At 37.8% G+C, this 27575-nt stretch overlaps 3 protein-coding genes and 1 long non-coding RNA gene across 13 annotated transcripts in view; 2 read left to right on the top strand and 2 right to left on the bottom strand.

The window, feature by feature from the left end:
- Window positions 1–6557, top strand: part of LOC105207633 (pancreatic triacylglycerol lipase) — a 38076-nt gene extending 31519 nt beyond the window's left edge. For 4 of the 6 annotated variants that reach the window (XM_026137318.2, XM_039457703.1, XM_039457702.1 and 1 more), the window contains 5 exons: window positions 1003–1231; window positions 1748–2179; window positions 2784–2910; window positions 4728–4943; window positions 5026–6557. In XM_026137318.2, the coding sequence (XP_025993103.1) occupies window positions 1003–1231; window positions 1748–2179; window positions 2784–2910; window positions 4728–4943; window positions 5026–5128 (1107 nt within the window). In that variant the 3' untranslated portion in view covers window positions 5129–6557. The remainder of the gene's footprint in view (window positions 1–1002; window positions 1232–1747; window positions 2180–2783; window positions 2911–4727; window positions 4944–5025) is intronic. The other 2 variants (XM_026137319.2, XM_039457701.1) reach the window with 1 other exon arrangement.
- Window positions 6062–19072, bottom strand: LOC105207643. 5 transcript variants are annotated; one of them, XM_011177224.3, is made up of 11 exons: window positions 18597–19072; window positions 13827–13928; window positions 11944–12082; window positions 10978–11142; window positions 10349–10895; window positions 9658–10242; window positions 9170–9568; window positions 8900–9088; window positions 7944–8809; window positions 7396–7839; window positions 6167–7099 (listed from the first exon to the last, which is right to left on the bottom strand). In XM_011177224.3, exons 1-11 carry the CDS (start codon window positions 18608–18610, stop codon window positions 6905–6907), a joined length of 3645 nt encoding a protein of 1214 aa, XP_011175526.2. In that variant the 5' UTR covers window positions 18611–19072; the 3' UTR covers window positions 6167–6904. The 5 variants fall into 5 exon arrangements, with proteins under 5 accessions (XP_039313633.1, XP_011175526.2, XP_011175510.2 ...); XM_011177216.3 differs by having other exon boundaries at window positions 6170–7099; window positions 13827–13931; XM_039457699.1 differs by lacking the exon at window positions 18597–19072 and having other exon boundaries at window positions 6062–7099; window positions 10349–10706; window positions 11089–11142; window positions 13827–14379.
- A 1107-nt stretch (window positions 19073–20179) lies between these two features.
- Window positions 20180–23623, top strand: LOC105207627. The gene is made up of 2 exons (XR_851457.3): window positions 20180–22881; window positions 23323–23623. It is a non-coding gene; the product is annotated as an uncharacterized LOC105207627 (long non-coding RNA).
- Window positions 23624–23918: 295 nt separating this feature from the next.
- On the bottom strand, window positions 23919–26575 carry LOC105207618 (U5 small nuclear ribonucleoprotein 40 kDa protein). The gene is made up of 6 exons (XM_011177179.3): window positions 26331–26575; window positions 26077–26206; window positions 25672–25985; window positions 24785–25057; window positions 24348–24513; window positions 23919–24195 (listed from the first exon to the last, which is right to left on the bottom strand). Exons 1-6 carry the CDS (start codon window positions 26442–26444, stop codon window positions 24143–24145), a joined length of 1050 nt encoding a protein of 349 aa, XP_011175481.1. The 5' UTR covers window positions 26445–26575; the 3' UTR covers window positions 23919–24142.
- Between the last annotated feature and the right edge of the window lie 1000 nt (window positions 26576–27575).

The following is a 27575-nucleotide window of genomic DNA, read 5'->3' as shown; positions in this document are numbered from 1 at the left end:
TCATATGTAACGTACGGATAGCTGAAGCTTTACTGTTGGCATTAGAGTCAAAAATTCAACTACAATAGATGAATGGCTAAGGTTATAGTAAGACAGGCGTTGCAATCTGTAGCTGTAGTTTCTCTGAGAGAGACACAAGTTTTAGTAGTTCTGATAATATTATAGATACCATTATAGATCTAAATATCAATTTCCTAAATTAATTTTCAAGTAGAAATAAACGAAAGCGTAAATTAATTTTATTTATTACTTTCATCTTGGAGTTCATTTTCCATTTCAAGGAATCCTTTTGCTTCGAAGCATCCTCTTATTCAAAATAAGAGTGAAAAATCTCATAATATTGTGCTTTTTACTTCATCTCTGCAATTCTCTTACTTACAAAAAAAAAATACTTTATCCGTTGCCATTTGTTCGCAGAGTGATTTGTTGCAATTAACTACTGTTAGTTAGAACAGCAGATTTTAATTTGTAATCGATATGATTATAACAGACAGATGTACTTTGCTGAGAAACCGGTGTAGCAACTACACTGGCAAATTCTTTTGTTGCAGTAGTAAATACAGTTGCAGCAAACCGTAATTAATTAGCTGCGCCGCAGAAAGAAACCAAAAAATACATAATTAAAACTAATATTGCACCGAATTACTATTCAATTAATAATTAAAATACACATAAAAAATATGAAATACATATTAAATGTAAGATATAAAAAAATCATATGAATAAAAAAATAATATAAATATCTCACTGACAACAAACTTAAGAATGTATAAAACATTGCCTAGTCGCTGCAAGTATAATTTGAACGTTCATACATTCTTGATTTTCTTGTTGGTGATATTTACTTTTTAATTTTTCTTTGTATCTGTAATGATTTATAGTTTACATTACTTGCGTATATTTTATATAAGTCATGACGTCGTAACGTGAAAATAATTACTTCTGATTACGTAGTAAAATATTATATTTACATGGCTACCCTTGCTTTTGGGAAAATTGCAGACAAATTACGGCCTGGATCCGAACGATGTGCACTTGATTGGGCACAGTCTCGGTGCCCACACGGCCGGTTATGCGGGCGATAAATTGGGCGGCAATATCGGGCGCATCACCGGGTTGGATCCCGCGGAACCGTACTTCCAAGGAATGCCGAGCCATCTTCGCCTGGATTATACGGACGCCCGACTGGTCGACGTGATTCACACGGATGGAAAGAGCATATTTTTCTTAGGTAAACAACGCTCAATGAACCTTAACGCTTCGATTAAATTCTCCTTTCGAGTTCGTCCGTGCGTGAAACAAAGAACTGGAAGCGGCGAGGTCTTCTATTGATCAGAGCGATGCAAAGAATGACAATCGAAAGCACAAAAAAAAATTTATCTTCAACAAGTTGAATACAACACGTTTATAATTTGGTAAATAATGAAAAAAAAAAATCAGAAAATTAGATTCATCGACTTGAAATCTTGTGAAAACTTGTCAGCTCAGGATTCGTAATTCAAGAACTTTTTAAGGAAACAGAAAACCTTGAATTACACAGACAAAGTCCAAACTTGGGACATAAAATGTTTTAAGGCGTCTTGAGTTCCAAGTTTGGATTTTCTGTTGTCCGGAAGCAAAATATTTCTACCAGACGGACAAGATCGTTATTTACATTCGTCGATCATCTAATCCTCTGATAAATGGAGCTCCGTCGCGTCTCCTCGCCGTGGATCACGTTCTCCGAACTAACATAGTACATGGCAAGGCCTTCCAGGGTACGGGATGAGCCAGCCTTGCGGGCACCTGGACTTCTACCCGAACAACGGCAAGGAGCAGCCAGGATGCACGGATCTGAGCGAGACCACGCCGTCGCTGCCGCTCACCCTGATACGCGAGGGCCTCGAGGAGGCCTCGCGCGTCCTGGTCGCCTGCAACCACGTGCGCGCGCTCAAACTCTTCATCGAGAGCATCAACTCCAAGTGCCAGTACGTGGCGCACGAGTGCTCGAGCTACGCGAGCTTCCAGCGGGGCGAGTGCTTCTCCTGCAAGAGCAACAACAGCCTGAGCTGCGCCGTGATGGGCTACCACGCGGACACCAGCCCGGCGCTGGTGAAACGCCAGGCCATGGGGCAGGACGTCTCGTCCTTGCTGGGCTCCAAGTTTTTCTTCATGACCGGCAAGGAGGATCCGTATTGCAGTGAGTACGGCGAATGCGCCGAGCACAAGTTTCTAAATGGCATTAATAAAGATAAATTCAGATTCAAACATATACGTCTCTCGCGTACTTAGTATCTAGCACTGATGTATAATTCAGGCAAGCTGTATGAGCTTCGATAAGAGACGTAAGACTATTGCTGACGGACAGTTATTTCGGTGTTGTAGAATTAAAAACGCAATTATCAACTTTCCCAATGGTAATAACCGCTCGGAAACATCGTCGAGGCTCCATCAGCTTTCCATTACAATGTTGTCTTGGGCTTTGAGATAGGTGTTCTGATCGTAAAGGTGTCGTGCGTGAAATATCGCAGTCGCGGTTGAAGGTCTACCCCCGTCGCCGATACGAACGTTAATTTTGATCGAGATTTATTCGACCTAACTGCATAGGCGTTAATTCCTCGCGCTATCGATGCGAAGAAGAATATCTACCGAGCAATGCGGCTTTTCTCTATCGCGAGAGACGTGACTTTCTCCGCGCGCGTACCGCGATAAAAGCAGCAGAACGTCTCTCCCTCTCTCTTTCTTTACTTCCATTCCGATCTCTCTCGAAATATTCTCTGATACTGATCGTAATCGCCTTTTAGGAAGACATTACAGAATCACCATCAACCTCGCCCGACCGCCGACCGCGGAGAGCTGGGTGCAGGGCTTCATGAAAGTCACTCTCCACGCCGACAAAGGCGTGATACGCAACATGGATCTCACGCCCAGGTAAGTATATTATAAATTGTAAAATTCCGCGGCGAGCCGTTATCGCCTCGATATATTCCAGAGATTAATCCCTTCACAGTGTACGTAGTATATGCAATATGTGCACAGAAAGAAGACGTGCCACCAATGTATAATGTAGCATATATACTGAAAAAAAGTTGCCAACTCTCTTGACTAAAATGTTCAACTTGATTAAATTTCTTTATTTCAAGTATTTATGTATTTAAGTACATAAATATTTGAATTAAAGAAATTTAATGAAGTTGAAAAAGTTAGTCAATTCAACAATTTCTCTTTTTCAGTGTATGAACAACTGAAAAAAAAAACCGATTTATCTTTTTATGATTTGTGTGAAATTGTATAGTATAATGGTTTTTGAGGTCGCTGAATTCTCTCGAATAGATCAAATTTCAAAATTTAAAATAGCAGATCCAATAGGGCGAATCAAAATTGGAAAAAATAATAGGATTTTTACAAAAATGAGTACTCCAAAATTGTTGAAGTTGCTGAATCAAAATATATCAGAATTTTGTTATTTTAAATAACAGATCAAATTTTGCTGACAAGAGGAACCTTAGAATGTTCATCGAGTTTTTTGATGCCAATTTTTTGTTGATTTTTGAGACAAAAAAATACATATCGCATGTTTATCAACATGTTTAGCCACTTGCGGCTTTGTTTTTGACTTATGCATGTTTTAAAATCCAAAAATTAGTGTTTTTTTTATTTTTAATTAATTCTTATTTATACTGTAAGGATTTCACGATTTATTGAAACATGCTAAATTTATTATAATAATTAATTAAAACATCAATGCAGCAATTACAGTAAAATATTTATTTGTGAGAAACATCGCTGTGCTTTATATAGCATTAATTATTATTATAAAAATTTAAATATTATGATATCGATATTCAAATTGTTTGAAAAAAACACAACAAAGACAACAAAACACATTTAAAAAAAAATAAAAGTTAAATTCGAATCTCGAATGCGAACCCAGAGCAATCGTCCAATTTTTTGGATTCTCAGAAATTTATAACTCAAAAACAAAACCACATGTTGATGATAAACGCCGCGATATGTATAATTTTTTGGCCTCAAGAATCGTCAAGAAAATTGGTATCGAAAAACTCGATGAATACTTTGGGGTTTTCCTTGTAAAAAATATAATTTAAAAATAATAATTTGTTTAACTTTATTAAAAATATTAATATAGAGTAATTGTTTATAAACCCAGAATCACGAGGACGTGGTGAGTTTTGACTGTTTTAATTTTATTTTTAAAATTGAGATAATTATTTTAAAATAATTTTTATAAGAATCAAATTATTTGATAAGAATCCAAATTTCGATTCGCCATATTAAATCCACCATTTTGAAATTCTGATATGTTTGGATTCAACTACTTCAAAAAAACCTTGACATTAAAATCGTAACAAAAATTTAAAGAATTTTCCCATACAACATAGCACAGCAAAACATTGCTGCAATGTTGTCGAAACATTGCAGCAATATTTTGCAATGCTGTGCTATATGAGTTTTTTTTTTCACACAGTGATGATATGATAATCTCATTTTCGTCACATTGCAAATGAGTTAAGAACTATCGGCTATTTAATTTCACGCTTCGCGCGACCGATGCGATCATAAACAACGGGAAACTACGTAAATACCGTGTTCTCGCGCATGTTCCACGAAACTATCGATCGCGAGAGACCGTAAATTATTTTACGACCTGGCTCAATCTCGTGCTCGATAGCCTGCTCGACATTCTTTTTCCTGCCGCCGTTTTAATCGAGCTGTCTCTCCCGCAGCGGTTACATGAAACTGGAGCATGGATCGACCGCGCGGATGGTCGTGGCTCATCCGACCGGTTCCATCGGCAACATCGGCAAGATCAGGCGAGTCGAGCTCTCCTGGGTCTACGACATGGACGTGCTGCAGCCTAGATCCCTGTGCTTCTTCTGGTGCAACGATCACCTATACGTCAACAGCGTCAAAGTGGACGCCATGGACCTTCCAGGCAGAGGGTGAGAAACTAGAGAAAGGAAACGATATCCCGAAATCGTTTTTTTAATTATATATGTATACCGAATTTTGTCTCGCTTTCAGAAAACGGGAGGCGGATTTCTCCAGCAGGCTCTGCTCGGCCAGCAGACAAGAGTACGCGGAGATCGCGAGCGGATCCACCGCCACGTTCGTCGACAATTGCTGACGATCCGTTCCGCGGCGGGAAATCGCATCTTTCGAGCGCGTCGTATAATTATAAAACGCTGAGCAGCTGTTTTCATTGCATCCGGAGGCGGTACTCGAAAGTCGGACGAAGATGATGATGATGATGATAATGATGATGACGATAATGATGATGAAACAAACGAGAGAATCGGCGGCAGTCCCTCGTAATCCTCGTAATTCCTTTCGCCAACGATACGCGCGAGAGGCGTTTTATGCGTTTGGCTCTTTTTCTATTTATCGCGAACGATCTGCCGCTTTCTTCAAACGGGGTCTTCCAGACCTCGACGCTACCAATTAACACTTCCACGAGGCCCGACGAGACGATCTGACGCAATTCGCCGCTTTATGACACGCCTACAATCATCGAGTTCCTAGAGATCTGTCCCGTCGGCGAAGATTAGATCCTAATAATTGCGTCTGATAATTGAGACGCGGCTAAATTGCGAGAACATTCGCAGGAAGTGAAATTCTTGACGAACAGATGTTTAGATGTAAATCAGACGAGCTATGAGCCGTTTGCTTCTGACGGAAAAGTCTAACACTTCTCGCTATGCAATTTTTTTTCTCTTTTTGGTAACGATTTCTTCAGTATTAGTATTGATCAATTACTATGTACATGTTGTATATAACAGTAGACATAACGCATTAAAATTAATTTCTTATGGATGTGATTATTGCCAGAGTCTTCAGGAAAACTTCAGTGATCGTTAACGTAAGGCTTCTATTAAGCCGTCGATCTATGTATTATATACATTAATATACAATTATTCCTTTTTTGTATAACGATATGGATTATCGTATTGTCTCTTGCGATACAAATATGATGATAGGTTGTGATATTCTCTTATAACTTAAGAATCATGAAACAAAAAATTGCAAAATGCGGTGATTCAAAGACGACAAACTATACTGCTATTTGCTCATAGTCTTTATAAATAAAGTGTACAAAACATGTGTAATGAAAAGGCAATTCTTGTTAGTGATAGGAATATTCCGAGCTATTTTTTACCTGTATAGATTGTTGCATTGTAAAATAAAGTTTATTAGTTGTATGGATACTATATTGCACAAAAATAAAATGGGGATATTTTTTATAAAATATACGTGAGATTTATGTGTGTCGTGGAAGTTTGTGTAGTGTTACTCTTGTCATTTTTTGGAGATTTCGGGGGGAAATCGAAGAAACACACTTGCGACTACAGCTTGCTATAATCTTTCGCAGTGTTTACTCCTCGATAAAACGCTTTACACGCTTTAATCCGTCACTTATACAAAAAGATTATCGTGGAGCGTAGCTATACACGGTAACATATGATTCTCCTTTTTTTTTATCTTACACGAGATTCAACAATGATTGAGTAAAAAAGCCGTCCACGTTTGTTCGACGCGGTAACAAGGGATTGGTAAAATATATAATATGATATAATATAGCGATATACATAATATAATCTAATATAATCTCTAAAATTTGTCATATAACATAGAATCTGTATATAAATAATAAATAGGAAATAAGGGAGCAGGGTGATCGATTAGCTTGGTAAGACTTTAGCACTAAATTACCGTTACGGAGAACATTTATATAGGAGACTATGGGGGAAAACTGGTGACTGGACAAACAAGAAGAGTGTGAAGATAAATCGAGAACAGTGAAAGAGAGAGAGAAAGAGATAACTAACAATAGACGTGACTATACAGCTGATTCATTTGGCATAATAGTCTAGAGCGGACTTTTTTCTAGCGCGATAGGATACGGTCAGTGAAGATCATCGATCCAAGCGGTGTCTAATGACTCGATGAGAGTACGGACGAAGGCCATCTCCTTCCGTGCATTCTCTAAGATGACCCGAGGATCTTGGGATGTACACCGCAATACATTCGGCGCCATCACCATCGCAAGATTATTGGCGTCCATTTTAGTACGGGCGACCACCTCGGGTCTAGCGAATATCTGTAAATGTGTTTCAATATCGTAGTATACGTTCACCAAAGACGTACCGTTAGATTTGATTCAACGGTACGTCAAGCTGCATGCTGCTATCGAGTCTTTATACTCTCACTGTGCGGTTTAGCATTATAAACGTTGCTGTATACATGTCTGTACTCTGTTTAAAAAGTGCAACGATATTTTGTTCGACATAAACACGAATTCAGAATTACGCGGTTGCACGCAGTTAAGTGCACGGTGAAAATAGCAAATTTTTATTCAGCTTTCTCTTATTGAGAATGTATAAAACGGCCTCTTACCTGTAGGAAGCGTATTAGATGACACAGCACACGACGGTTAAGATCCGGTAAACGATCAACGATTGCGGCCACATTTGCTGCGGAAGCTTCCGGATCGTCGTGTCGCATAGACACGCATTCTACGTAGAAGGAATCCGGTATCAACGGCTCGTACAACTCACGTACCCACAATTTCAGCAGGGAAGCAGGCGCGTGAGCGTCCTGAGAAGCTGCCAGAATCGCCCCGTCCTCGAACCTGTCCAGGCAGGATTTCAACGCGCTGACCTCATCGGCGTCCGCGGACACCCGGAAGATTCCCTCAGTCAGCGTGCCACCACGCATGAGCACCTGACGCGTCAGCGTAGTCTGTATCCATGGTAACTCTCTATGCGGGAAGCGGTCCCTTTGTAAAGCCATAACTTCCGAAAGCGTCGCACCAAACATTGACGCACGGAAGATTTGTATCTACGAAAAGCACGAGGAACATGTTAAACTTTTAGAATCATTGCATTATAACACGAAATGAATCGATTTATATTCAGTCTTTTAGTAATTGTTAATGCAATTACCCTCGCTTGGTCAATATCCTCTATTGTGGCCTTGCGAGGTTGTCGTTTGCCATGCGCTCCGATCCGCTGTAATCGTCTGCACGCTACGGTCGCGTAATGACTGACTTGCACGTGTATTGGCCACTTGGCAACTTCGGGAAACTGGAAATTAGGATCACGATGCCTATTCATATAGCCCTCCAGGTAGGGCTCGAACGTGGCGCTAGGCGGCACGAAAGCTAGACACACAGCCATCAATTCCCATCCGCGTCGTAGACTCTCCTTCCGCGGATTCTCCGTCGTCTGTCGGCAGATCTGAACGTACAACTCATCCCGCAGAGGCGGCTTCGTAAACGCGGTATTCACGATATCCATGGCGACGCCATCCAACGTCATACCGACGTTAGCTTTGCGATCACCCATGTACACTTGAACCAATCGGAATAGATTGCAAGCCTCTCTTTTGAGTAGTTTCTCACCGTCCACCATCGCGAGCATCGGTTGTGGTATTGGATCTTTCGACCAGCTGAGAATATCCCGTACGCTGAACTTCTTTCGAAACAACAGTCTCAGTCCTTTTGGTCTGCCGCAATTCAAATTGAGATTGTCCTGTGCATATTTTTCGATATCGCCGCCGCCCGTGCTGTCGTCTCTCCGAGCTTCGTCCAGGTCGGTGTTATCGACATTCGTTATCGACACACCGATTTGAACACTCGGAGTTGAACTTACGGTGGGTATAGAAACCTGTCTCGTCGTCACTACACTGTCTCTCGCTTCCGTCTGAGACACAATATTCGGCGGCGAAGGCGGTCGCGCTTGTGGCCTTGTCAAAGTGTCGGCTGTAGTGTAATAAGTCGCTAAGCCTGCGGTGTCGTAATTACCTAAATCTAAAAAACGCATGAGAAGGGATACATTGTTAATTACATGTTCAATAAAAAATGCGTTATACTTTTGTATTCTTCGAAAAAATTTCTCACCCGCGTAATGATCCTCGAGGTATTCTTGACTGGAAGAATCGCCTTGATTGCTAGCCGCCTCGTCGTCAGCAAATTGATCGTCGGAATCGTCGTCGGCTCTTCCGCCGATACCTTCGCCCCTGCCACCTTCCTCGTCCAAAGAATCTTCCCCTTCTTCTACCAGTAAAGGATCTCCAAATTTGTAACAACCTAAGTATTGCAAAGAAAATAAGAATAATAAAATACATTTCACCACATGCAACTGCAATATCAGAAAGATTTTTTGATTACCCGATAATTTTGCTTGTTGAAGGATATAATGTTGCAACGGTAAGAGGTGATCGGCATCAGCCAGAAGATTGCCGTAAAACGGCGACGGCGGGGGACTGGGATTTCCATTGCTTCTCTTCTTCTTGCTGTCATCTCCTTCGGCGTGACCCTCGATTTCCTCGCCTGCGGCACTATTGCTGCTGCTGTTGCTGCTGTTACTACTACTAGTGTTACTACTGAGTCTTTGTCTAGATTGTTCGTGAGTTTGACTTATCATCAAGTAACGTTCGTGCATAGCATCGTCGTCTCGCTCTCTCCTTCTAGCCTGTTGCTGTTGTTGCTGTAATTGCTGCTGCAGCTTTTGCTGTTGCTTCTGCTGTTGCACGAAACTGTAACTGCGACCCAATGGCTGCGGCACACCTTGTAAAATAATAATCGTCCATGTATTGCAAAAGACAGGTGCACATACAGGAAGGTGATGAAAGAAATACAAAGATTATCTCGCTTACAGTCCAGTGAGTTATTGCACGCCGTGTTTCGCCTGTACTCCTTCTCCCTATCACGCTCCCGCTCTCTCTCCCGCTCCACTGCTTCGAGACCTCCTCTTTGTTTCGACGAATTACCGCCGGCGGACCTGCCAAGACTCTTAGCAGGATCGTTTCTTTCGGACAACATTGCACCATATACGTCCCTGACATTCGCTTCCGAAAGTGATGCAGAGCATCCGTGATGCCTTCTACCTATGCTACCCGTACCATCCTGCGGCTGCTTATTTACGTTTCTCGAATGCATGGAACTTGGATAAAAGGCTGGTGGGTTCGTCTTGTCGAGACTATTGACTCGCTCCCGATGATGCTGTTGCTGTTGTTGTTGTTGCTGCTGCATCTCCCGCTCTCTATCCCTATGGTAACGATTGCCACTCTCCATTAAGGAACCATACTTCTCACCCTGCGATTTGTAACTATGGCTAAGTTGGACCTCAGGCGGACGATACGGCGGCATTTCCTGCCTGAAGACTCGGGATTCCATCAGAGAATCGCGATATGGCGACGTACTCGGCTCGGGACCGTACGAGCCTCTACTACTTTCTCTACCTAAAATACCGAAAAATCAATTAACACAACCGAAGAAATATGTGATTTACTTATAACAAATACTTTTGGCAAAAACGTAAAAAAAAAATATATTATCCATTCTTACCATTTTTACTTTTGTCTAGGTCCAAGTTTCCAACCCTACCTTCTCGTTGCGGGTCGGTGAAAGTCTTCTTCTTAAACAAGGGTGTACTGGTCGAGAGCGACAGTCCCAGTGGCGGTGGTTCTCCCACCAGCGATACGGACTTCTGATTTTTCACACTTTCGAGAGTCCCGCTTTTGTGGCACCTGGTCTCCAGGGTGCCGCTACTGTGCTGCCTAGGGGAGGATTGTGCGGTGTTCACCGGCGTTTGCGCGGCCGAACGATGATGATGCCTGTGCGGCGAGTCCAACAGACGGTAACTGGTCGACTCCAAGGAGGTCCTACTGTGCGAGACGGAGCTGTCGCTGGATCTACCAGAATCCTGTGAATGATTGTGCTGTCTGGTACGCGTAGCAGGTACGTCATGGTGCCTATGGTGCCTGTTATTGTGATGATGATGATGATGATGGTGTCGCCTTGCGGATGGAGACGGAGAAGGGGGGGAGGTCTGAAGATCGACGCCAACCGCAGAAGTCCGCGTTTTGTTCGCACTACTGAGAGACAGAGCTTGCTACGAGAAAAAAAACGTAGCCATGCAAAATCTGTCGAAATGTCAGTACCGTATAGATCCTCGTAACAAAAATTAAATTTACCAGCGTCGGAGTTAAATTCGTGTTCTCCTGGTGGTTAAATCGCGTCGATCGACTGACCGAGGGAGTTTGCGTCTGCGTCGAAACGGATTCTTTCTTTCTCGGCTCGGTTACCTTTTGAGTCTCGGACGTGCTACTGCTTGCGGGTTCCGTGTTCTGTTTTAGCGTCTATACAAATATAAGAGTACATAAATAAATTAACGAATAAAAAACATAATACATACTTAATACATACAAGTTAACAGCAATTAAGTGCCAACATTAATTTTCTCTGTAAGAGAATAATAAAAAAATGTATGTTTTATAAAACGCGTGACATAAACAAGATCATAATATTATATTATGATCATAATTTATATTATCATTTATGTATAACGATAATGTTGTGATATATACTCTCTAACAATTTTATAATATTATATTTATATAGGTAGGTGCCCTAGAATATATGTATTTTCCGGGACATCTGGCAATAATATTTTTGTCAAACCTTAAAACGAACAAATAACATTATCATGAGAGAGAAGTTTCATGATAGTAGCGTGGTTATAATGTAAACCAGAGTTTTTTCTCCCTGCTGCAAACGGTCTATTTATAGCTGAGAAGAGAGCAGACGCGCTTGCACACTTATATCTCTCCACCACTTTAAGATACACACGAGTTCTGTAACGTGCGTTATGCCGGAGAAACTCACAAATCATTACACACATTCATGAATATGTACATACGCGCGCGCGTGCAAGAGTGTATACGGAACTCGCGGATTTTATGTGATTCATAAGTACAGATCCCGGCCGATACCAATACGGGGCACGATCTTATCTGGATTTTATCTGCACTCGAACGCGCCCGGGCGGGCTAACTCAATCGATGTGACTCACACATCGCCTAGCACCAATATTGTATGAGAATACGTTAAATCATATCAAAACGATATCAAGGTGTTTCTCTCTCTCTCTTTTTTTTTACCTGAAGTTTCGCCAACGGTATGATGTCACAGTCCGTCGGGCGGTGCCACACGGTTTTCTGAGACGTCGCGTTATAATAATAAAAGCGCGAGGTATTCTGATCGAACAACTCCCACCACTGATTGTTGTCCGTCTTTTTCCTATAAATTATTAAACGGAACATGTACTACATATCGTAACCGGTGACTTGGTACTTTCTCTAAGACAACTTTCTCTAAAATAATTACAATGATACCGCTTCGAGATAATAATAACTGATACATGTAATCAAATTAAATGCGTTGAATATAACTTCGAGATAATAGCTGATTATTAAGCATCAGATACTGAACAATCTCTGAAGATATATCGCTCATTTGTTACAACAAGTAATGTTTAAAAAAAAAAATGAGTTTGAATGTTTTAAAGCATTAAATTTTGAATGATTAAAATCATTAAAATATTTTTTACGATTTCGGTGTAATATCTAATTGTAGAGGAATAAAAGTATCATTAGCTCTCCAGGTCCTTATAAATATAAATTCTTAAAGAGGTATGATCGATAAAGTTCTTAGCAAAAAGTGACATATTATTGAGAACGACAATTGTTAAAATTACAGCATTTGGATTTGGATTTCATGAGATCGCTATTGGTTTTAACTGTGTAAAATTAAATTAATGAAGGATTGGGTAGTAACTAGATAAAAAGTTAAAAGTAAAATAATACAGTTAAAAAGTTAGAACTTTTAACTTAGTTTAGTTAATTTTAAATAATTTAGTTTTTAACTAGTTGTTTTTGAAACACAAAGTTTAACTTTTTTCCTAAGTCAAAACTTTATCTATGTAAAAGAAAAAAAAAATTATAAAAGTAAAAGTACATTTCTGCATTATAAAACAATAAAGAGCTCGCCAAATTCTAGCTTGATAAAATCATCGTAAATCAATGATCCGAGGCTTATTTAAAGTAAAGTCGGAATTCGTTCCATGAATTTAAAAATCAAGTCTACACAAATTATTTTTACGTGTTGTTTACGTTATGCTAACATAAATCTTTTATGTAGACAATACAAGTATGTAAATTAATATAAATTGAATAATACGATATAGAAACAACAAGTATTAAAGTTATAATATTATTAATATTATATATCTAATTTCAATAATAATAAAATAAAAATATTTGATATTAAAAATAAGAAAAGAGAAACATAATTTTCAGTATTTCTGATAAAATCTGATTCTTCGATGATACATGGATTATTGTTTACATACATGGCACGCAAAATGTAGTTTACATATTTATATTATACGCGTAGATGCCTAACCTTGAGTAAAGTCTCAACTTTTATGTTTATATGACGGTTATTCTCGAAGATGATTTATTATTTCATTCTGCTGAACGCAGACCATGTGTTGAAATAAATTTGAAATGTATAAAAGTAACTGCTAAATTAGTTACTAGTTAACAAAAGAATGTAACTAGGTTTAATTAACTAATAATTTAATTTAATTCAAGGCTCTTCGAAATATATTTGAAAATTAAAATACATCTAATAAAAGAAAAATTATTTATAATCTTGTATGAACTTTATTTTTGTACACAATGTAACTGTTGGCTCATATAAACATTTTCCTTTTATATTTTAATTTTTAAAATACGTTTAATTAATTGTAAATAGAAAGGAACGAAGGAATGAAGCTACAATTAGTGAAAAAAAGTAACTTTAACTTCGTTACAAGTAACGAGTTACCTCCCAATCCTGCAAATGAGCGATATTATCTGCCGATGATTTAGAGAAACAACAGATTTATAAAAGGACAGAAACTTTTATGGAATTATTGAATAGATGCGAGAGATGCTCTATGCGAAAAGTATCGCAGAATCGAAATAAGAGAATAGCTTACACAGGTACACCCGGTGGAGGATCCCATACGCATTCTCCGGTGGTCAGGTTCGCGTACATGTGCTCCTTTGTGCGTGGCTCTATGATCTCCACCCATTCCATCCTACTGTAATTATCAGCCATTAATATCTATTTCGCGGGAGGGAGAAAAGGGGGAGCCTATAATCGCGATCGCTAATCTATCGAGATCCCAAAGTAACCGACGACAAGGCGTGAGCCTTCCGCGCGACAGCTCCAAATCACTCTTTCTTCTCTTTCCACTTTCACTCGTTACGGATCACCGTCGCTCGCCTTCCGAGACAGTTTTCCCGATCGCTTACGGACGACGCGAGCAATTCGGATACGCGCGTACTTCGACGACGAAATCGTCGAAGACGGTGGAATCGATCATGTCGAAAGGCGGCTCCCGAGTGCGGGGCACCGACGGAAGCATCGTCGCGACGTATGACAGGACTAGAGATGAAATTAGAGTTGTTAGCGAAACAGAAAATGTTCCCTGACTCTTCCCGGTTTTCCCGGTGACTTCTTTAGAAAACTTTCCTGACTGAAGTGCTTAAAAAAGCGCTTGATAAAAACAAAGAAAAAATATTAAAATTTTTTATTACTTACTAACCAAATTTTTTAAAATATATATGCGAAATGATAATATAAAATACAATTGTGAACATTTTGAATGCATTCATAAAATGAAAACTTTATTTTACTTTTGAGAGAAGAGATTTTTATCTCTCCATCTATTTCTGAAATATCTTGAATTCTGTCAATCATAATTTACAGTTGCTTTAACATTATGTTCAATTTTTTCAGTTTTATTAAAAAATGTTTTGTTTAAAAATCTCGACACTACATGATTTTCAACAATAATTGAAGGTGAAGCAAAGATAAAATGTCTCTATATAATAAATCTGTTTACGTTCAAAAAATTATTACTCAAACATTTTGGAAATATTTTCTATATATTTTTTTTATAATTTTGCTGTAAGTAATTTGTGAAACATCGTTAACATATATAAAACTATATTGATTTTGCAAAATTCAAGATATTATAATTTTTTTTTAACTATGTCTATTCATGACTTTCTACAAATCGTCCACGGGACAATTTTAAAATTGGTTTACAGTTATTTTATCTTACTGTTGGATTAATAAATTTTTAATTTCCTGACCTTTCTCTGATTTTCTTGCTAACAACTCTATGAAAAAGCGGGTATTTTTTACTTCGGAGTAAAAGATAAAGTAAAAGAACTAGTAAAATACCGTATTTTTATCAAAATATTAAAAAAGAACAGAATTGATTTTTCTTGACATTTATTGTTAAAACCTTTGATGTATGTTTATGTTATTTCGATATTATTTAATACTTCTGTGTATTTGTAATTTCAAATTGAAGCAAAGATATGTTTGCGTTGTGCGAATCAAATAATGTGAGCTTTAAATTCATTTCCTGCTTCCTTCTGACAATATTTTAGCACTATTATTTAGACATTGTATCACATTTTGATTGTTTACATTTACCTTTATACAAAAATCTTTTAAATATGAACGCAAAAATTGAATTTTAGAACACTAACATGGCGTTAAGGATGTATTCTCGTTTGAAAAATAAAGAAATCGATTTTTTTCCTCGAAATCGTGTTTTTTATCTGGTAAGACAAATTTTTTTGAAAACCATTAAGAATATCGGCCCAAGTTTTTTTTTAGAAGTACACCATATGTCTCTCTTTGACTGGAACTAGAATCATCATTATGTAATTATTTTTGTTTATAAAAAAAATAAGGATCAAAATTTTTTGCGAGAAAAATATTGATTAAAAATATATAAGTCAAATTTGGGTATTTTTATTTAATTCTATTTTCAGCCATAGCCACATTTTTCTTGAATGACTAGAGCTTTGACTTTTTTGTTTTAAATATCAAGAAGAGCTTGTTTATCACGCCTTTTTGCAAGTTATTAATAATCGACATATGACGCACAAGAAAATAGCATTTTTTAAATTAAAAAAAAATATTACAATGTAAACTGCTAGTAAAAGAGTATGCAAAGTTGGATATTAATTAGTTTTTGAATCTTCCTAAAAAGAATTCTGGAAAACACCTTTTTCAGCGTTTCAAACGAGAATACCAAATATCGAAAAATATATACAGTCGTGAATTGTTTAGACGCAGAATATTGGGAAATTATTTTATATGTGGCTAAAAAAAATTCACGAAGTACTATAATTTTATCGGAAAAACTCGATGCAAAGTGAAAACTCTTGTCAGTGATACGCATCAGAAACAAAGTTGAATTTCAAACTGAAATTCACTCGTTTCAAGAAAAGATTTTGAAGGATGCCTTTAAATAAAATTGCCACAATTAAAGCACCGATTATACTATACATATCTTTCTTTGTCTGTTTTCATTTTAATCTGAAAATGTAAAAGATGGTTAAATTGTGGCGTAAGTAATATCAAATAAGATAATCTTACATACAGTCACGAAATTAATTGTCCGGACATCATATAAGATATTTTGCTTTATGCTACAAATTAAAAGCATACACTGGAAAAAAATGCTATGATTTCAAACGTAATTTGAGTCAATTGAATATTGAATCACGGGCTGTTATAAAAATAATTGATTCAACTAAATTTTATTCATTTATCTATATTTATTATTGTTTTCTTACTTTTAACCTTTTGTTTCATCAATATTGAATTAACAAGATATTTTCAACTGATGCTATTGATTCAACAGCAGTTATTTCTCAGTGTACCTTTGTTGAAAATGCCTCGCTGATAAGAGTTTTCAACTCCAATCGTTTATTCAAAAAAATTATAATCTTTGACGAATTTGTGGCATAAAATAAACTTCCATATCATGCGTCCGGACAATTAATTTCGTGACTATACGTCTGAGTGAAAAACTTTTCAAGACCAGAGTAAAAAAACTATCTTCTTTTATTCAAAATCTTTAACTCAAAATCTCTTTTCTGTTACATTTAATCTTTTGTTTCACTAATATTGTTATTGAATTAACAAGATATTTCCAACTAGACTGGTGCCGTTGATCCAACAGCACTTTTTTTTCTCAGTGCACTTTTGATAGAAATGTATCGCTGGCGAAAGTTTTCACTTCCAAAACGAATAGATTATAATCTTTAATGAATTTATGGCATAAAAGAAACTTCTATATCTTGCATCCGGACAGTTTCGTGACTATACGCCCGAGTGAAAAACTTTTCAAGGCCAGAGAGACTCGGTAAAAAAAACTGTTATTTACTGAATCTTTTACTCCAAGTTTCTGGTTTCTTTCAGTCATTTTCATCTCTACGACAAGATCGACGACACCGTGGCCTCCATTTTTTATTTACATCCGCCGTATCTCGCGACTATCCAGGGTAGGAGGAGGGTAGGAGGAGGGTAAGAGGAGGGGGTGGGGGAGGAGAGGAAATAGGTACGTTGCCGGCGTGGTCTTCACAGGGAATTCGATGTACAGAGAAATTCGAGGAATTCGGCAATTCGCGCGAGAATTACGTGCACGTTTTCGGTGCGACGGGCGACGACGACGACGACGAGACACGGCGATCGTCGTCGGGGAACCTAATTGGAACGCCAAGCTGCCCGATCGTCGGGAGGGGAAAAAAAAAATCGCCCTCGTCGCAAACGAACCGACCCGGTGGACGGAAAGAGGGGTCGAGAGGGAGAGAAAAAGAGAGGAAGGAGGGACCTCGGGAAAGAGGGAGATCTGATCTCGGGGGGAGACACTCGAGCTCCAAGATTCGCGAGGATATTCTCCTCCGCGGAGCGACGATAATCGGGACGACCCGAAGGAGGGTGTCTCGCCCGTCGTCGTCCGTCCGTCCGCGCCTCGCCGCACCACCACCCCGCCCTGCCCTGACACGGACTCCGTAAATTGATAGGAATGCTGGGCCGCGATGCAACGAGAGAGGCCGTCCGCTCTGATGTCATATGCTGGCCGCTTAATTGGCCGAAATAGGCCGCGCGCGGAGATCCATTCGCGCGTGGATCGCGAGCGTACGCGCGGGGGAGGAGGAGGAGGAGGAGGAAGGAAGGAAAGAGAGACGGAGGGAAGGAAGGAAGAAAGGAAGGAAGGAAGGAAGGAAGACGTGACGAGAACAGATGGATGGAAGGAGGAGGGACGGGAAAGCGAAGGCGCGGCGGTACCGAGAGGAAAACGCGCACGGCGCCCGAGCGAGCGAGCGAACCTAGAACGCGGACTGCGCGAAAATGTGCACGCGCGCGAGGGAGCGAGGGAGCGAGGGAGCGAGGGAGCGAGCGAGAGAGAGAGACCCGCCCAATCGCGACGGCGGCGACGGCCTAAGGCCTAACTCCAGCGTCTCCAGCGCGAAAGCGCCTTCCGCGAAGGAACGAGGAGCGCGGCGGGAAATCGCGAGTCGCTCGGTTATCATCAGGAAAGCGACGGCGAATTCTTCTCTCCATCTCTTTCCCTCTCTCTCCCTCTCCTCGCGTGCGATGCGAAGGGAAAGAACGGAGTAGGACGGAGACAGAGAGAGAGAGAGAGAGAGAGAGAATAGAGTGCAAGACGGGAGACGGGGAGAGGGAGAAAACTGGGACGGGTGACTGTAAAAAAAAAAAATTCACTATCGATCTGCGAGCGCACCGTCGGTCCCGTACCGTGTATGTGTCGCGAGTCGCGACAGCCGCGTTTTCCCTAGAGCAGCGAATATACGAGCGAGGCTGCACCTGCGGGTGCAATCGAGTGCATTTAAGGGACACTGGCGAGGTTTTCTCCTCGCCGAGACCTTACCCGTCGGATGCCATCTCGCGGGTCTCCGGCTGGCGCGTCGTCGCCACCGCTGTCGTCGTCGTCGCACCCTCTGTCCTCCTTCTCCTCCTCGTCGTCGTCGTCGTCGTCGTCGTGGTCGTCGCCGCGACCGACGTCGTTGTCGTCGTCTCTCTCCTCGTCGTCGTCGTCGCGACGACGCGCGACGAGTGCAGCGCAGTGCGCTCTACCACTCCACTCCAGTCTCAGCCGGCCCGCCGCTCAAGCACGGCGACGTCACCCTCTCGCTCCCAACGATCACCAGCACGCGCGCTTGACACTTCTCACTGGAGGCGGCCGATGACACTAGGATGTCGCAACGTCCCATTTCCGCGAGCGCGAGGCAGCGAGCAGCGACGCGGCCCCTTCATGGCAGCCTCGCGGCGGCCATCTTTTTTCTTCTGTTTAGTTCGTGGTTAGGTTTCGCCGCCCCGCTGCGCCGACAGCACTCCCCGCGGGTAGTGACAAAAATTCGTGCCTCTCGCACGCGCGCGCCTCGCTCGCCTCGCGTGTGCCTCCCTCCACCGCAGCGCGAACTACGCCGCGCGCGAAAGAGCGCGGAGGCGCGATCGATCGAGCGATTATTCGCGCGGATACGTGCTGTGCGCGCGTGCCCCTTGCCGATCGTAGAAATTGTAGAAAGCGATTCGGGTGATTGACTCCCAATCATTATCGACTCGCGCAAGCTCTCATTATTATGAACTCTCATGTGATTAATTACTGATGATTATCTGTCGGAGGAGAATGAGAAAATGCATGTGCACGCAGACACAATGTACGGATATTAAACTGACGAGAGAAAAATTACTGCTATTCAGCAACATTTCACGCTTTATTTTTTTTTCTTCTTTCTGGAATATGCGTATGTGATTAATTAGTAACGATTATCTTTGAAAGGAAAATGAGAGCATGCACACTCGTAATGTAGAAAGACTAACGAGAGAAGAATTATCGAATTCAATAATACTTCTTCTCTCTTCATTGTTAAATCAATAGAAATGTATTGTTGAGGTTTTTCCGTAATGTTTTCGTTCTCCCGCTGTGCTTATTTATTTCGTGTGCTACTGTCATTACGGAGATTTTAACAATTATATGTATTAAAGATTAATGTGTGCATCGAGTAAATTTGTAATTTGTAAATTACAAAAGTTGTGTAGCGCGCGCCTGTTTTGCTAGTCAAATATAACATTTTTATTTTATATTTAACATAATTTAAGTAATTGATTATGTGTAATTGATTGTTAAGCAAGTTTCAATTGTACTTTCTCCTATGTTGTTTCTTTTTAAGAAAATAATTTATATCATTGCGTTTATATGTCATAGTTTATAGTATATAAGTTCTATGCGAAAACTGAAATCAAAATTTGTAGAAACAATTTATTATACTTATATTTTTCATTCTGTTAAATTATAATAATATTTATGCCATATGTATAATATAAAAAAATGTAATGAGAGAAAAAAAATAAAAAAAAATAGAACGATCAGCAGTATTACCAAAAGCCATTCAAGTCTTACTGTTGGTCATACTGTTGATTCCGACCAAAATTAATCGGAGTTGGTTGAAGCAGGTTGAAGGTTTGAAGGTTAAAGTGGCGACGTGGCGGCGTCCACGTCCATAGTGTATTAAAAATCAGATTCAATATATTTTATCAATTGATATATATTTTTTTAGATTGTTGTATTATGGGGCATCAAAAGTCATTTTTTAAAAGCAATAGCTTGGAATATTGGGGGGCAAAGGGCTAGTGAGCGCCTCAGAGGTTGTGCATCTTGCCGAGAGATGCATAACATAAAAACTCTGAAAGGCACGTGTGGCATGCACGACGCATAAAGCACTTTCCTAGCAAGTCCTACTTCTACCTCCCCGTGGTGCTTCCTGGGTAACGCTAACAGAAGAGGGCAAAGGGCGAGTTGCCAGCGCCCTAAAACTGGCACCCCTCGGTTAAGGTATGGGAACCCCTACAGAAGAGTCCCCGGTCCTCCAGGTTGGGGGTTATGCGCGCGAGAAGCTGACACGGTCTGACACTTTTTCTCATATAATATCAGTGATAATTCAAAATTAATTCTGTATTAAGTTTTTTTTCCAAGTATAGATAGTGTATAAACCTTACTTACGATATAAAAAGCATTATTTAATTTAGCATTGATTTTGGAGAAATGAATCATAAGTTATATATAATCAAATACTTGATAAAGATTTCATATTTATTTTTCAGCAGATAACTTTTGAATGAGAATATTTCTTAAATTCATTACAATTCATCTATAACTAATGTTTAAAAAAAAAATGATATAACTTTTGCAAAATGATAGCCCGACGAGTAACCTGTTGAGTAATGTGCCAGACATTGATGTTTAAACCTTGTGCCGCCTTGTAGCTCCCATTAACTTAACTACTGTTATATTCTACTATCACCAATTGCTTTTGTGTTGCATAGAAACCATTTACTATATGATATGTCTCGCTCTAGTTCTATTGTATTGTAAGGTATAGCCAGAGAGGACAGAGAAGTGAAACATACCAAGTATATATACATATAGTATAGTGAGGATACTATTGATATATTACCTGTATGTGAATTATTGTGTATTATGGTTTAATGGTGTAAATAGTCTCCTCAGTCTTTTGTTATGGCAGTGTTTGAAATGGAATCTGCAGTGGATTACTGTATCCGAAAGGAGCTACAGTACCACAAGTGAATTAAGATTGAGATCAATCCATATGCTGATTCCAATCGGGTTAATGAAGGATGGGGATGATTGTTAGATGATGGATGGATATGGTAGCTAACCCCGATAAAGGGGTTAGCTAATTCCTAATTTTAAACGGTTTTACCGCAGTTAATTCTAAATTCACAGGGATTTTTTGTATCACAGTCTATTGGAAGGAGCTAAATGGCCGGATGACAAGGAGCTGCGTTCGGGAATATACACCGAGAGTTTTTAATCTAAGTCATACAAATAAATTTTACAACGTGTACTACTCGGTGTGTATTTTCAAATGCAACAACGGCAGGAAAGACAAGGCGGTTTAAGGAAAACATCTTCCTCACAGGTATCATGAACCGGACTATCCGGATCCCCAATCATGATGGGTGTTTACTCCCACCATGATCCCACAGGGATCCGAAAGCCTAGTTCGTGCTTCTGCCTTATATATGAACTACACCAAACACAAGCGCTTGCGAGAAACGAAGACATCTTTGTATCATTATAATTTCATTTCTCCGAAATCATTAAAGTTAAATTTAATAAAAAAACTTTAATTATAAAATTAAAACTATGCAATTTGTAATATTTTTCATTTCTTTTAACTTAAATAAAGCTGTTAACTTAAATATTCATCAATGTAATAACCATCTTTTGGTCAATAATCGAACTAAAAGTGTGTGACACGTGCTGTGTGCATGTAGGACCTATCGTTTGTTTTCTGTTCCTGAACTCTCTGAATTAGTGTACACTTAAAATGAAATAGATAGATGTTTGAAAGTTAGCGAAAGCAAGAAGCAACGTTCCACTGCAGTCTAGTGCAGGAATAGAAAACAAGCCTTTAATCTCCGTTCGCGGTTTATTTCAAACGTTGACTATGCGTGTCTCAAGAGACACAAATTAAAAATTAAAAAATTTGTTCCGAGCATATATTTAAAATTCCTATAGAAAAGAGATAATGTTAACGTCAGAGTGCAGACGACATCGGACTTGAGAACGAACGACAAAAGCCATTCCGACGTATTATTTGTTGTGCACCTGTTCAGCAGCGAAATTTGTTATTTAGTTTATAAAAATGTTAAAAACAGGGAAACGAAATAATGCGATTTTGTTGTTTGTGTAAAAGAAAAAGCACACAGGATAATAAGATTATTTTACATAAGTTTACTGACAAATGACAAATATGTATTGACAGTATTTTTGCCTCACTGATAGATGCTGGGGACATTCATAATCTTTGCTCACTTTCAAGCCAAAGTATCACTTTGTATTGGTTTTCATAATTTTCTGTAATTAGAAGACTTAATGATGACTGTGAATAAATTCCACTTGGAGAAATATAATTAAATACTACTAATTCATCTGTAATATATGTTAAGTTAGTATGTTACTGTTTGTATGCAAATTGTGCAACGTCAATTTGCATCATGATATTTATTGAATATGCCCAAGCTCTATCTGATAGTCCTTACTTCAGTGCTGGCTTTGCTCTATTTGGCATTGGAGCTGGAGCTGCCCTGTTGAAGAAAGGCGTTCAAATTGGAACTGTATTATTCAGGTACAATGTTAAACCTCACACCTGCTTTGTACAACAAGCTTCCTTTGGTGATAATTTTGCTCAAAATATTTTATGTAATTTTTTGAGAATTTTCACATTTTTTGTATAATTTTATTATTTCCAAAATTTTTTATGAGTTAAAACACTTCATATTCCAAAAAGTCTTTTCTCATAATTTTTTATACATGTTTATTATGAAATATCGTAAGATTTATAAGATTTTTTGTTCTATAATTTGTGATAAAATGTTATAAAATCTAAAAAAGTTAAGAGCATTTTTTTTTTAATTATGGGAAATTTCAGAATATTTTAGAATTCACATGTATGAAAAATTGTAAGATGTATTTTTGAAAAATGTTCTAATTTGTGTACGAATTACAAGAAAAATTTTCATTATAATCACTTGCTTATTTATAATTTAACATGTTATTTTTTTATTAGGTGACATATGATCACTTTGGAGGTGCCATGTCGTGATAAGAGAAAGGCACGCAAGAGGTGCCTCTTTGTGGAGACTAGTTTCGAGCAGATGGACACCTAATGGATTAATAATAATACGAACTATAAATAAAGATGGAATTGTAAATAATGAAAGATATCTCAAGATTCAAACAATGAAGCAAAATTAGTAAAATACGAAATCAAAAGATTCCATATAAATTTATTGATTGCACTCTTTAAGGAGGCATAAATCTAGACACCTTTGTAATTTTTTTTCGTAATAAAAACGGAAAAAGAAGTATTTATTGTTTTGTGAATTTAACTTTAAAAAATTACGAATTTCTAATTTTGTTTTTCAAAATTAACAATTGACTTAATTTAATCTTAACATACCTTTTGAGTTAATTTTTATAACCTTGAATAACTAAATTTATTTCATAAACTATTAACTTTTTAATTTAATCAAAAATATATATTAATTTATCTAATCCTACAAGCAATGTATGATTCATATGATATTTATTAATGATTATCATTCTTTGAAAGGAGAAAGAGAAACACACAATGTAGGAAATAAACGAGAAAAAAATTATAGCTATTCATAGATACTTCTCTATATATATTTTTTTTTACAAATACAATATACTATGAAGAGGTGTATTAAGAATATGAATTAAATGTGATTAACAATGATTAACTTTGTGAAGAAATGTACATCCGCAATGTAAAAAATTAAAATAGCGAGACAGATTACCGATATTCGAAGGAACTTCCTTTTTTTTACAGATACGTAGATATGTTAAGCATAAGTTCCGTATTATTAAGTCTCGATTTCACCTAAGTAGATTTGTTTGTCACTAGATCCCGAGCATACTGAAATGAATAAAACATTATTATTTAGCTTTATTTTATATTTATATATTTTATACTTTTATTTATCGAAATAAATTAAAAACTTACAAAAATTTATACTTTTCTCTACAATATTTATATGAGTTTATCTTATATTACAAATCATCCCATACCTATAGGTTCCTTTGGATGAAAATCGATGTCATTCACAGATCCGTTGTGTCCTGGCAATTTGTATAATATTCTACGACTCGTAGTATCCCAGATATAATGAAATCGGTCTGACGATCCCGCCGATACTTTACTACCATCTGGTGACCATGCGCATCTCAGAAGATTCTAAAAAAAGTAATATAAAGCTATATACATAAAGTCCGTATCAGACTACACTTTGAAAACTAAAAATTCCAAATTGAAAATCAGAATTCAATCAATCAGAATAAAATGAATTAAATTTTAATTTACTTGATTGAACACATTTTTATCTTTTCAAGTTGTAATTCTCAATCATTAATGTCATCTCTGATACAAGCTTATTTCTCTTCATTATCTCAAAGACTTCTTTCCTTAAACCGTTATAAATTGGAATAAGATACTACGAAAAAGATACCTTTTCGAAATTGTGTTGATGTCCTGACAGTATCTTCACACAGCGCTCGTAGGGCGCAAACGGTCTTACGTCCCATATCTTCAGCATGTTATCCATAGCGTTAGAAAGTATGTAAGACCCATCAGGACTGAGACTCAATCCGGTGATGGTGTCAGTGTGTCCTTTTAATTTGTACAGCACAGCGTTCTTTCGAAGATCCCATACCTTTATGTCGTTATCAATACCACCGCTAATCACTTGTTCCGCCGTATCATTGAACGTCACTGCAGTGACCTAATAGTAGTAACAAAAATTTGCACATAAGTATACAATAGTCACTTTCAATATCAGTTAATATCAAGATTATCTAATAACTGGTTAAAAAGTTCAAAGTTATATAATAAAGTTAAAAAGATAATAACTTTTAATTAAACTTAGTTAATTTTAAAAAGTTAATTTTTAATTTTATTTTTAAAATGCATAAACTTAAATTTATCAACTTCTTTTCTAAGTTAAAAATTTCCTTAAAAGAATAATTCTATATAAATTCTATAAATTCTATGATAAAAATATATTTTCATATAAAAAAAAGAATATTTCTTTAATATTTCATATAAACTTAATTTAATAAAGTAAAATATTAAATTTATTTGATGATATATACTGTAATTGTTTCAAAATTGCATTAAAAACTTACATTTTACTTTAATACAAATAATGCTTTACAAAATTATTTTTTAACTTAACTTAATCTTAATGCAACTTTTAATTGAGTTAATTTTTAGGTTTATGCAACTTTTAAATGCAATTTAAAATAACTAAATTAATTGTACAATCATTATTTTAATTTAGTTAAACAAAAATATTAACCTATCCAACCCTACTTAATGCAAATACTTTTACATTACCTGGTACGTGTTGTTCAATGTATAGCATTGACCCCGCTTCCTGGGATCCCAGATACGTATTGTACTATCATCACTGCCAGAGCAGAGCAATGTGGGTCCCCTACGTGCACCCGATACAGAATTTACAAACGAGGTATGGCCTTTCAGTTTCTTAATTCGCGTGCCAGCTACTATATCCCATAAACCTAATGTCATGTCTGTGCTAGCTGTATACAGGTGATTGCCATCTGGACTGAAATGTAATTCCATCACGGCACCACTGTGCCCAGTCATGATGCCAATATTTTCACATTCTCCATAAACATTCCAGATAACTGTAAAGGTATTATATATCATTAAATAAAAATAATTAAAACTTATACTACAAATATGTCAATCTAGCAGTTCTTTTAACACAAAACATACAGATTTGTCGATCGAACCCTGTAGATGCAAGATACTGTCCCTCTGGATGAAATTCTATGGCGAAAATGTCCCCTTGGTGTCCTTCGAGCAGCATTGTCATTGACATTAGAGATGACGTTCGTGGTGGACCCTTTAAAATTTTATATAAAATATTATGCATAATTCATATATAAAATATAACGCACTACAACATTAACAATTTATTCATAAACATTACTTTTTCCAAAAGACAACACATTTGAGGTTATACTTACGCTTTGGACGACCGCTTTCTCTCTGCTGCTGAAGACGACTTCATTTTTGGTCCTTTTCGAAGCAGGCACCAACGCCAGAATATCATCTCCTTTTCTTTTGTCCAAGATCGGCATATTTTAGTGGAATGTCAATTCAATCTCAAGTACAACAGTCTCGCGTAACTTTAATTTATTTCTGTCTGTTCCGTTCCGCGTTCCGGCAGAGAGGAACCTGAGAGCGGCCACGGCGGCCTTTTTCCTATAACGCTTCGAAACTCCCATACACTAGTGACGCACATCTATTCTCAGAATGGGAACTACGTGTCACATCCATTTTCCAACCCGCCGTTAAAAACAGTGTGGATGTTAGCACGGACAACAACCCACATCCATCTCTCGAGAAATGGATGTAGGTTGTTGTCCGTGCTAACATCCATTTTGCTGCAAATAAAATCTGACGCGTATCGCGTATGTTGCATCCAGAACAGGGGTCGAGAATGTGCACAAATGATTAATTACGTCTACTTTCGCGTAATTTTTTATTTATTATAGTCTGAATTATTTACATTAACATTGATATTAATACATATCAATACGTTTATGCCCATATTTTGCACAATCATATTTTTACTTAAAAAAGATGTTTAATAGTAACAGAGAGAATTTGGTTCTTTAATAAACATTCATTTTACGCAGTACTTAAAAAATAATTGTAATTAACATCGCATCATATGATGAAGAAATAAATGTCTTTCCACGAATAAATATACCATCTTTTTATTTTTACATAATTCTTTATTATTTAAATGTCTTCAAATTATGCTTTTGAAAAAATTAGCTTTTTTAATTTTTTTAAATCTTGACGCAACTCTCTCTCTCTCACTCTTTCTCTCTTTCTCTCTTTCTCTTAACGTGATTGTCCTTTAATTGTTTAGGCCTTCAGTTAGAGAGAGAAAGCATCGCGGTGATAGACATGGAGCAAGCGGCGATGTTATCTCTATGGATACCCTCCTCTTCACACCCCTCTCGACCCATCACGTTTTCCGTGTTACGTTTAGGCCGTAAAATTCAGAAAGAGGATTTCGGACGATTTCTGTGCAGGGACGTAGAGAGACTAGAAAGCGCCTACTCTTTTTTTATTATGTTACAATGGCATATACATGCATACGCATGATTTACAAATGACAATACGCGCGATTAATATGGCACAATAAATAATAATAATAATAATAATAATAATAATGTAATAAAAATCAATGAAATATA

This window comes from Solenopsis invicta, chromosome 15 (assembly GCF_016802725.1).
Source record: "Solenopsis invicta isolate M01_SB chromosome 15, UNIL_Sinv_3.0, whole genome shotgun sequence".
NCBI classification, from domain to species: domain Eukaryota; kingdom Metazoa; phylum Arthropoda; class Insecta; order Hymenoptera; family Formicidae; genus Solenopsis; species Solenopsis invicta.
This window is presented reverse-complemented; position numbering and strand designations above follow the sequence as displayed.